Raw genomic sequence first — 12,030 nt, 5'->3', positions numbered from 1 at the left:
GAAAAATCCCTAAGGGAAAGCCAGCTTTAGGGCGAATGATGCAGCATTAGGGAGTGAAGAAAATCACTATCATTGGATGCGAAGTATAATTACGGAACCAATAGAAAAGCAGGATTGGAATCTGACATTTACATTGGACAATGCTTAGTCACGATACTCTTACTCAGAATTCTCCAATCAGAAAGGAGCCTTGAAGGTACCTCTATTTGCATATGCCCTGTATAAGTACTAAGGAGTTCTGCAGCAGGGATGCCGTATTCATTTCTACTATCATTCTGTTAAGATGCCTGAACCTGCTAAGTCCGCTCCAGCCCCGAAAAAGGGCTCCAAGAAAGCTGTGACCAAGGCCCAGAAGAAAGATGGCAAGAAACGCAAGCGGAACCGTAAAGAGAGTTATTCTATCTACGTGTACAAGGTGCTGAAGCAGGTGCACCCCGACACGGGCATCTCATCCAAGGCTATGGGCATTATGAACTCCTTCGTTAACGACATTTTCGAGCGGATCGCTGGAGAGGCGTCCCGCCTGGCGCATTACAACAAACGCTCCACCATCACGTCCCGGGAGATTCAGACTGCCGTACGCCTCCTTCTACCCGGGGAGCTGGCCAAGCACGCTGTGTCGGAGGGCACCAAGGCCGTGACCAAGTACACTAGTTCCAAGTAGGTTGTTCTAGAGGACTCCCAATTTGAAGAATCCAAAGGCTCTTTTAAGAGCCACTCAATTTTGCTGAAAAGAACTGTAATTATGTTATTTTCCCAGATAATTCTAAAAGATTCGTAAAAGGTCAAAGATTGTTTTTCTTTCTCTTTCCCCCCCCTTTTCCAGTTTTTTCCCCTTTATTTTCTCCCCACTCCCTCCAATTCCCTTTGTTGTACTATAGAATTGGAAACTAAGATAAGGATAGAAAGCCACACATACCCATTTGGGGGTATACAGGGAGAGAAATACTTTTGTTTTCATTTTAAAAGGATTTCTCTGCAGGGTGCCTCCTTTCTCCTAGTCTTACCTTCTATGCGGCAGCCAGACTATTGTGCATGACCGGATTTAAGTGACTACTCAGTATCTCTTACCCTTTCCTCAAATATTCGCTAGTAAGATTTCTAATCCGAAAATTGGTAACTCGAACCTTTTCCACGAATATTTGCTAGTAAAGGTCTAATTTCTAATCTAAAATGAACTGGAGAAGAAAATGGCAAACCATTCCTGGATCTTTGCCAGGAAAAGTCCAAAAATCATCATGAAAAGTCAAAGTTGAAAAAGAATAAACAACAATAACAAATTCTTACTATTCCCTTTAAGTATTTCCTCATTCTAGATCTATATACAACAATCCCATCTTAGTGGGAAATGTAATAAATATTCAAATGAATATCATATGCCCTGTACATAAAATGCTAAAGTTTCCTTTTGTCTCATCTATCTTTGTGTCATTGACATCTTAAGGTAAGATAAGCAAGGAGGATTCAAGGAAAGCTTTGAAGTGGGAATCGTTCAGATTCTAGAATGCATTGACGCAAACCTGCTCTATCCAGAACTTCTAGCTGTCTCTCAGGGATTCTTCATCACTTATTTAAGGAGACATTTGTCTGTAACGATCTCGAATATTCTTTTAACATAAATTCTTTAAAGTTTTAGTATTCCAAAGGACATCTATCCCAACCAAAATTTGAAAAACATTCTACTCTATAGCATATCTGATAAGTGACCATCCAGTTTTTGTTCTAAAACTTTCCATTAAGAGGTATACACTACCAGTTCACTTCATCTCTGAAAGTTAGGAAAAAACAAATCTATTCCAACCTGTAGCTATGGATGAATCCTCTCTACAACATTCTAACTCAACATCAGATAGATCCAATAATATTACCTCCTAACTTAGCCTATTTCATTTTTATATGACTCAAAACTGAGTTTGCCTTTTAACAATGCAAAAATCCATGTAACCCCTATTCACTCTCCCCCATCCCCTTTTCTTCTTGAACCATGCAAGAGGAGAAAGATTTCCCAAACAGAAAGGGCCTTCAAATAGTTCAAATACTACCTAGGTGCCATGTTAACCATCCTCTCAAGCCTACTTTTTCAGATTAAACATACAAAATTTCATCAAATCAACTACTAATCATCAGTTCATATGGTTGGAGCATCCTCACTATTTTGGTCATTTCCTGGATTCATTACAATTTTCATTGTCTTTCAGGGTTTTATATAATCAGTACTATCACTTCTCACAATAGACAACATGTATCAAAGATTAGTTTAAGACTCCTGGGGCAAGGTAGGTGGCTCAGTGTATAATCCCTGAAGTGAAGAGGACCTGAGTTCAAATTTAGTCTCAGACACTTACTTAATACTGGGCAAGTCACTCAACCCCAATTGTGGGAGGGGGGGGGGGGGGGAGGAAAACTGCACTAGCTGTTTTGGTTGCCACAATTCTCTGTATACTAAACTCAGCATTTTTGTGGTTGTGTAAATTGGGATCAAGCTTTATCTCCTCCATTTTGTATTTGTGCTGGTAATGTTGTTTAATTATAATTACAAATGTAATTGCATTACATTTATCCCTATTAAAATTCATCTTATTTTGGTGTTTTGTACTATTCTCTTTAGATCACTGACTGACTTCCTTTTGTGAGGAATAGAAAATCTTATCCAAAAATGACTACTCTGAGAGTTGTTTATTTAATAATTCTCTTGAGAATGAGCAATTCCACCATGAGGAGGGAAAGAAAGAAAGGTCACGGTAGAAGGGCTAAAGAACTAGAAGAAGGTATACAGTTTTTATAGGTTTAATTGCAAAGGATTACATCATGAGTTTAGGGAACATTAAGGGATAGGTGCCCCCCCCACCAATTAATTGGATGTTATTATTCGTGCCAAAACAACAGATTCTCTGGTTCAGGGAGGAACCATACATCAAGCAACTAGTCGCCTAAACATTGATAGCTTGGACAGAGATAAATGTCATCATGTTGGGTTAAATACATATATCTAAAATCTAAGCAACTAGTCACGTATGCAGGTCACAGAGACCTAGAGAAGATAGAATACAGAAAAGGAATTTAACATTCCTGTAAGTACTTCACCATATCTTTCTCCATACTTGCTCCATACACTTTTCAGCCTCTAGAATAAAATACAAAATGCCAGAGATATTGAGTGACTCAGAAATCCTTAAAAGGAATGATTTTGTCCTCTAGCACTCTCTATCTCTATTGTTCAGCACATAGCAAGCCTCTTTCTTGGGCTTTCACAAGAGGAGCAAGGGGTATTCAGATTCTTCAGTGTGGCACTGCCATCTGACCTACTGACTTAACTGAAGGACTTCTAAGCCCTGATACTTGTACAACATTAGTACCTTTAGGATTTCCAAGACTTTCCATATATTCCTTGCAATTGAATTTTTGATGTATTGTCTTCTTCAATAAGAATATGAGTCAATATCGTCTCAATTTTTCTGTTTGCAGCCCCAGTTCTTAGCAATGTGCTTGGAACATAGTGAGTACTAAATAAACACTTTTTCATTCATTTATTGATTTACAATTCAATACATGACTATAAGAAAAAGCATTTACTCTTTCAGATGTACCCCCTGTTTCAAACAAAAACCTGTGGGTATGGGAGTCTCTCCTTATTGGTGGACATGAATGCCTTGCCCTGCGTGAAGAATAAGATAGAATTAGTAAGAGCAGGAGAGCTCCAAGGAGCTTCAGTTTTGTTTGGGACTTTTCAAATATCAAGTCACTAGGGGAACTTATTGTTTTTTTATCTTTGAGAGGGAAAATGGAAGAAACCTCTTTTCAGTTTGCTGAAAGAAAGACATCTGAGACATCTGAGAAGCTGGTAGTCATCACGAACCTATTCCCAACTTGCTACTCTAAAAACTTCAAGGACTTTCACTTTAGGTGAAATCTAGAACTTTCTCTCTCTCCTCCCTCTTCCTCTCTCTTTTTCTCTCCCCCCTTCTCTGTCTCTGTCTCTGTTTCTGTTTCTGTCTCTCTGAATTCCTTACTCTACATTGTCTGGTATATATTCTCCTATGTGTATCTTCTCTGATTCCTGCATTGGGATTAAGGTGTTTCTTTGCTATTTGCTCTATGTGCTTACTGTGAAACTGGTATTTGGAGGTAAAGAAATCAAACTTTCTTAAACATAGAACTTGGCATTTCCCTTCTCCCCCCCAAAAAAGGTGATCTGAAGTTAGATTGTACATGATCATATTCCCTAGACTAGTGGTCCTCAAAGTGTGGTCAGAGAATACTGGGGATCTCTGAAACTCTTTCACAAGGACTAGAAATTCAATATTAGCTTTTGTTTCTAATATGGTAAACATAAATAAAACCTACATAAAAACCCTTTAGACAGATCCTTAATAATTTTTAATAATATAAAAATACTGAAAACAAAAGTTTGAGAACCAAGGAAGGAAGGAAAGAAAGAGAAAAAGAGAGAGGGAGAGAAATAGCTTTGTGTAGCAGGTAGTAAAAAGAATAGGGCAAATAGAAGGGAGAGGTAAACCTTGCTTATTGATGACAATTCTATTGTACCTTGATTTTCTCTGCTCTTCCTAGCATTTTTTCCATTGGAATGGAATAGGATAAAAAGGAGGAAAAGGGGATAAAGATAAGGATAGTATGAAAGAAACTCAGCCAAAGACAGAATTTCTCTCTCCAAAATATAATGGTTAGATCTCCAAACTTAGTATTTTTTTGGCTAGCAGTGGGATAATCTAATGGTCATTTCCTCAAAAAACTCAATCAACCTACAATGAATTAGTTGATTGGGTCTTTTTCTCCTGACTAGAGAATTCCAATTATAGAAGAAAAGAGGGAGAGAAATCTGTTAGATAGTCCCTGTTTGTTTTGTACTATGAGTGTCTTTTTCATAAGTATGTTGAAATAGAGATGAAAACTTTGTGTTAGACCCTTTCCCTTGAGATGATTAGATTGTCTTTTTAAAAAATTGCTTTTATGTACAGTTAACTGATTTTTGTCCTATAACTATTTCAGTCATGGTTCTTTGTCTTTGAACTTAGTACAGAAATACAGTTGACTTGCTCAAGAAAATCTGCTATCTTTGAGGGATATGGGTTGACACCAGGGAATCATGTCCAATATTTATATACCACAGGGGATATACCTTTCAAGATTGTTTGGTTTGTTATCCAAAGAAGTCTAGTCCACTATCTTTGATTTTATATCTGTATTTTTATGATGAACATTTCTAATTACAGGAAAGTAGGGGAGGTTGCTACTAGGCCCTCATTTCCAATTTCCAGATCCAATTTCATATTATCCCCCATTCCTCATCTCTGTAATCAATTACATTCTCACTCATGATAGGTCCTGTAACCAATCATAAATTGTAACCTACCTATGAAGTCTTGTTCTTTGTTCTGTACTCCCCAGAACTATTTAAGGGAATTGCTCCCTTCATTTGAAGTCTTAGTTTTGCTGAAGAAGCAAAGATCCTATTTAATGTTCATTTGTGCTTTACCAATAAATTGATCATTCTCAGAACTTAGTTCTCATTTTACTCTATTTTGACACCCCTGACATGAAGGTCCTGCCATCACCCAGATGAACTTCCAGGCTCATCTTTTCCAGACATTCTCTTGCCATTGCCCCTTTTTGACAGGAAATGGTGCCAATTTGCACTTAGCCACAGACTTACTACACCCTTGAAGGTTTATACCTTCAAGTAAATCACTTTCATTCTACAAAATCAGTATGAAAAGTTGGTTTACAGTATAATTAATTAGTGTAATGGATAAATAGGTATCACAAGAAGAGACCCATACAAGAGTTCAACATTATTCTCCAAGGTAATTGATATATGTATTATAATGGTTCCATCAAATGTTTTAACCAAAGGGAATTTCTCCAAAAATAGGAATCTCAGAGATATTTTCTTGTAGCTGAGCTTCATGATGTCCTGAGAGCCCTGAATAGGTAACCATCTTCAACTACAAGAACATGAAGTTTTCTGTTTCCAATGGGAATGTGTCACCCAGTCTTTCCCCATTCTTTTTTTCCAAGGTTATCTTCATTGAATCCCCTCCTGACTTTCTGGTTGTGTCCTTTTGAATATAGCAAGGGAAATGGCAGGCTATCTATATGCCTCTTTGTTTGGCACCATGTCAGCTCATATTGGGTTCAGGTAGGAGTTCCTTCTGTTTTCTTTGTTCCATAGAAACTTCTCAAAAGAACAATTTTTTCCATGTGAATGAATTTTAAAACATTTATTAAGCAATTATTGTGCTAAGCACTAGAGATACAAATCAAAATAATCCCTCATTTCAAGGAGCTCACATTCTATCAGATATAACATACAGGAGAAAAGAATGTGCAGAACAGATGGAAAAGCACATGGTTTTTAGTGTGTAATCCAGCTGTTAAATTTCCACTGTGAGCATTTGTACTTCAGAAATCTGCATTGTCTACAAATGAAATTTTTGAATATGTAGATTTAAGAAAGTGTCAATAATAGATTAAACTTAAATGTCAGAATTCAGATGTTATACATTTGCCAGCACACTACTATATTACTCTATACTGCCATTCACTACTTGAACTCAGAAAGAGGATTGTAGAAGACTCAGAAAGGAAGTCATCACAATATATTGGAAGCCTGCTAACCATAGAATAACAAATAATAATAATAATAACAATAATTGGCATTTACACAGCATTTTAAAGTTTGCAAAGTAATTTACATTCATTATCTCATTTGAGTTTCACAATACCCATGAGTATAATAGAAAAGCAAAGAATAATTTAATTTTATTTATTGCCATTAACATTCATTCTTTAGCCATTTCTGACAATGAAATATTCTTGACATTGCCAAGGATTTTGATGGCAAGAACTTTCTTTCCCAAATGGCTACTGAGCAGGCTAAGGTTAAGCACTTACTTATAAAGGGAGTCTCTTTAAGAATTTATTATCCTGCTTAATAGCTGAGGAGGACCAGGATGAAAGCAGGACCAGAAGACTAGAGGAGAGGGATGCTGCTATTCCCAGAATTTGAATATTTATATTTTGTATTGTCTGCCTCCACCATAGTTTGAACATTTCTCTCTAAAAAGTCAAAACAAAATACTGTTAAATAAGAGAACAACCTTGCCAAGGAAATTCTCTTATCTGAGAATTTGATCCTCTTCTCCTCCTTACTGTAAGAAATAATTCCACTGAACTTGGAAGGGGTGAAGTTAATTACACAACTGCAGAAGAAAGTGGGATTCCACGAACATCTAAAATTTTATTAATTTTATCTTTTTCATACTCTGTTGGCCAAATACAAGTTCCTCCCCTGATTCCCCACTGGCTGAGTACCATAGATGACCTAGCCTATTCAGAGAACCTAATCCCTCCAAATGAGTGAATGGAGCTCTGCCCCTGATTACATCATTATACCTTCTCTTCCTGGTCACCTTATTTGGACCTAGTTCAGTCTTTCCCCTGATTCTTTGTTGGCTGAGTACTATAAAAGGTTACAGCCATTTTGAGAGACTAATTTACCCAAATGAGTCTTCACTCCTAATTACATCATTACTACTTCTCCCCTTCACCTGAATTTAAGTCTTTAGTTACATCTTCCTTTCCACTAGTAAGTCCCTACCCTCTGATTATATTTTACAATCCCATTTCTTATGAAGTCCCCATCTCTGATTACATTTTACAATCGTTTGCAAGTCTGAGTCCCCACTCCTTACTTTTTCCATTCTTTAGTTCTTGGTTTTTTTGTTCCATATTAGCCTACATTTCTTAGATTTCAATTTCATTTTTCTGATTTAATTTTCATAACTCTGTGGGAACTAAATCCTCATCTAATTCTCATACCTCACTCAAATGCCTCTCTTCAATTTCTCTCTTACATTTTTTTGGTGATCAGCTCATTTCATTAGTAATTAGACTGGCTAAGCCCATAGTGGGAGAAGGCTTGAGGAGTTATCCTACAATTTATCCCCTCATGAATGCTAAATTTATAGAGCTGAGGTGAAACCAATCTACCTATGTATGTATATCAACAGGACAAAGTAGGAGAGTAGATAGAGAAATATCAATGAAGAAGAACATTTGTTAGTGATGCTATCACTACTCAGCATTGTTACTATAAAAATCCATAATGTCAGTCTCTGGCAGTGGAAAATGCTTTTGTTTTTCCAAGAGGTAACTGTAAAGGGCAGGAACTCAGTATGATTGATTTAATCTTAAAACAAGGTGTTAACTCAGTAGAATTAAGATACTAGTACTTAGTATAGTTCTACAAGTTAATACCTATTGACACCTATGATGATGTATTTAGAGTATATAAAAGCTAAAAAATCTGGGAGGGGAGACAGCTTTCAAGACAGACTCTCAGGGTGGCTTTTCTGCCTCCTGCACTGAAACAAAGACCCATTCTGGAAGGCCTCCAGGCCAAAGAGACAGACTGTAAAGGAGACAATAAAGACTTTGGACTTTATCCCTGACTGTTCTTGTGATGATTACTCTGTTGAAACCAAGGTTGGTCCCAAGACCTCCAGAAAGCTATATAAGAACTACTATGAAAAAGACATTGTAGAGCTGAAAAAGACAGATAAACCTTTGGGGCTCACTCTGTAATTTTCCTTCAAGGGGACTAGGGATGACTTTCTCCCAGATTCAGATTCATTCCAAGAATTTCTTGCAGATTCATTCCAAGAATTTCTTGCTCTTCAGCATATTATTTATTGAAGGTCTCAAATGTGAAAACTTCATGGTAATGAAAAATAGTTGAAGAATCTTGTGGCAGAAAATCATGTACATTTGACTTTAGGAAGAACAGTTTTTCCTTAAAAAAAAAAAAATACTTTTCTTGTACTATGACACTCCTGAAAAAAAGAACCTGTACATTGTCGAGGGCATAGCCCCCTTAAAGATTCCTTGTACCTTTGATTTACAAGATTATCAATACCCAGCCCCCAGCTGGCTTGAGTTTTCATCCCTCCTTTGATACAAGATCTGGTCAAACTAGTTTGGGCTTGTACTCAGCCCCCCCACTGGATCTGAGCTGGCTTGGATAACCCAACCCCCAACTATCTGAAAAGCCCGACAAAAATCAGTAATCAACCTGAGCTCCACCCATTGCTTCTTCAAGCAGATACAAAGCAGCAAAGGTGGAGTCGTTCTTTGGTCAGAAAGTTGAAAGATGCCAGCCAAGTTGCTTTGCATCAGAGACCCTCTGTCCCCGATGATTTTGGCATGTATCTTCCTCTATTGAATGCCTTTTTACTACCCAGACCTTAACCTTGCTTCCAAGCCTGGCAATAAACATCTTTTTACCCATCTAGGTTTTCGGCCTGTAAATTCATTTACAGAGAACTCTCGCCGCCACTAGACCTGATTTAACTTTGTATCCTTGCGCAGAATCCTAAGGAGTTGCAGGGGAGCTCCATGTGACTCCCTGTACCCCGAATCCTGCCACTAGACCTCAATTATTGGGTTCCCTGTTAGCTCATGATTTGGTTCATCATGTTACCTCATCATACATGTCTCCAAGAATATCACTCAGTTGCCCTCTTTTGAATTCTGTTAACAGAACAAAGATGTGAGTCATCACAAGCAGCTGAGTTATTCCTGGGGGGATTATATCCAAATTATCTTATCCTAATATAATCCTAAAGGAGCCAGAACTTACTGAGCTCTTCCTAAAGTTTCTCTGAAAAAAAAAAAAAAACAAAAACAAAAAGAATGGATACATGAGGAAGGTAGGTTCTGTCAGGGAAATGAAAGTCAAGATTGGTTTGGAACTAGGATAGGAATGTTGTTAGGTTTCATTCCTTAGCTATGAGTTGGGAATAGAGTATTAGATTCTGTTCCTATCTTCCCCCAGTTCCAAAGATGCTTTTTAACTTTTTCCATATATTCAATATTCTTTTCAAATTGTGCTTTCTCTTTTAATGTAAAGAACAAAGAAAGACTTATCTGAAAGCTATGATAGAAAAAAGTCTAGATAGCATCTTTCAAAAAATTATCAAGGAAAGCTGTCCTGATATCCCAGAATCAGAGGACAAAATAATCATTAAAAGACTACCAATCACCAATCTACCAATCCTGAAGGAGATCCCTAGAGAAGGAAACTCCAAGGAATATTGTAGCCAGTTCTTGAATTATCAAGTCAAGGAGAAAATAACTCCAGCAAGAATAAATACCAGATGATTCAGGCCAATTCCAATAGACTTATGATGGAAAGAGCCATCTACATCCAAAAAGAATACTGTAAGGACTGAATGTGGATCACAACAAGGTATTTTCATCTTTTTTGTTGTTTGCTTTTTTTTTTTTCTTTTTTCTTCCTTTTTGATCTGATTTTTCTTGTGCATCTTGAAAATGTAAATATGTTTAGAAGAAGTGCACATGTTTAACCTATATTAGATACTTGCTGTCTAGGAAAGGGGATGGGGAGAAGAGAGGGAGAAAAATTTGGAACACAGATTTTGCAAGGGTGAATGTTGAAAACTATCTTTGCATGTATTTTGGAAATAAAAAAGCTATTATTGTTAAAATATCAAAAATATTTTTTGAAAAGAATAAGTATCAGAATAAGCAGGATCACAACTAAAACCACCTTTCAGATTTAGTCCTTTTAGAAGAAGGAATCTGGAATGGAATGGTCACATTTAGTGATTAAATATAGGGCATATAAAACTTCAGCCTTTCCTGTCCTGGAAAACATCAATGCTACTCTGGAGAAGGAAGAAGCTCCAAATGTCAGCTTTGTACCTTGTTCATCCTAAAAATCTAGGCTGAAATGGTCTCAAATTCTTTCCCTTACAATAATTATATTTCTGTACAGAGGAAAAAACTAAACTGCTATAGAAATCCAACCCATCTTCTCTTGTTTGAAGAGAAGGATTTGGATATAATCCCCACAGATTTTCCTTTGACAATCACAGAACCTGCCACAGAATCATTTCCCTCAGGAGCTGGGAATTCTTCTAGGAATTGGGATCCTTTTTATCCTTTTTACCCAGTAATCTCTTCACTATATATGAGGCTTTGGGTACCATCCAGCGGACTTGCATTCCAATTATATGTCCCTATCTTCATGACTATTCATTTCAATTTAATAGTAATTGGGAGCTATAAAGATGTGAAGCATGATTCTTCAATTGAACTCCATGACAACCACACCAAACCCTGACTCTTGACACTAGTGTTTCATTTCCTTATTGGTTAGTAGGAATGCTCTGGATCAATGGTCGCATAAGCAGAAAATGAAAGAAAATTCTGCTTCCCTCTTTGGATTCTGTCTGCTTCAGGAGAAACCCAAGCTCTATATGAGTCCAGAATAAAAGATACTTATGGACACATACTGCCCACATTTAACACATACATTTTGCCTTTCACCTATCTTGAGTCATACAAACATTAAATAAATTTATTCTACACTAATTCTAATTCATCTGTGGGATAGCATCTGGCTAATTCTGAGATTACTCTCACTCTCACTCTCCAATGACATGGCTCTGAACTGAACAACTGAATGAAATGAAAGCACCCAGAATTCTTTGGGAATTATTTTCTGATTTTTAATTTATCACTTATTATGAATTTTAAAAAGCATAATTAATATACTTCTCCTTTGACTTTTCTCCAACACCAAAGATAAAATATCTCAAATATGTTGGTTAGCTTCTTTTCCCATTTTAACTGGATATTCTTCCCCTATTTGTTAAGACCCTAGACCTGAGCCAAACCTAAGCCATAAGTGATTTTCTACCCCTCTAACCCTCTCTGATAGAGGTATAAAGAGTTAGAAGGAAGATTCCTTTCTTTAGAGGACAGAGTCTTCCATAACTGACTCTGTATGTTGCATAGGTAACAAAGTTAAGAGGGAGCCCTTAGTAGAAGAGAGACCGAGTACCTCCAGGTCTCACAGTAGGTCTGGTTATCACACCAGTCTTATTTCATATTGCCCCCTTTTGCACAGTAGGTGGCGCAAGTGCAAACCTTAAAATACTAGGTAACTATTTTGATGATGATACACTTTCTCTTTCAGTTAAACTA

At 37.0% G+C, this 12,030-nt stretch overlaps 1 protein-coding gene across 1 annotated transcript; it reads left to right on the top strand.

Moving 5' to 3' along the window:
* Window positions 1-237: 237 nt before the first annotated feature.
* Window positions 238-729, top strand: LOC141566869 (histone H2B type 2-E-like). The gene has a single exon (XM_074311994.1). It carries the CDS (start codon window positions 284-286, stop codon window positions 662-664), a length of 381 nt encoding a protein of 126 aa, XP_074168095.1. The 5' UTR covers window positions 238-283; the 3' UTR covers window positions 665-729.
* Window positions 730-12,030: the final 11,301 nt, after the last annotated feature.

Source organism: Sminthopsis crassicaudata, chromosome 4 (genome assembly GCF_048593235.1).
Source record: "Sminthopsis crassicaudata isolate SCR6 chromosome 4, ASM4859323v1, whole genome shotgun sequence".
NCBI classification, from domain to species: domain Eukaryota; kingdom Metazoa; phylum Chordata; class Mammalia; order Dasyuromorphia; family Dasyuridae; genus Sminthopsis; species Sminthopsis crassicaudata.
This window is presented reverse-complemented; position numbering and strand designations above follow the sequence as displayed.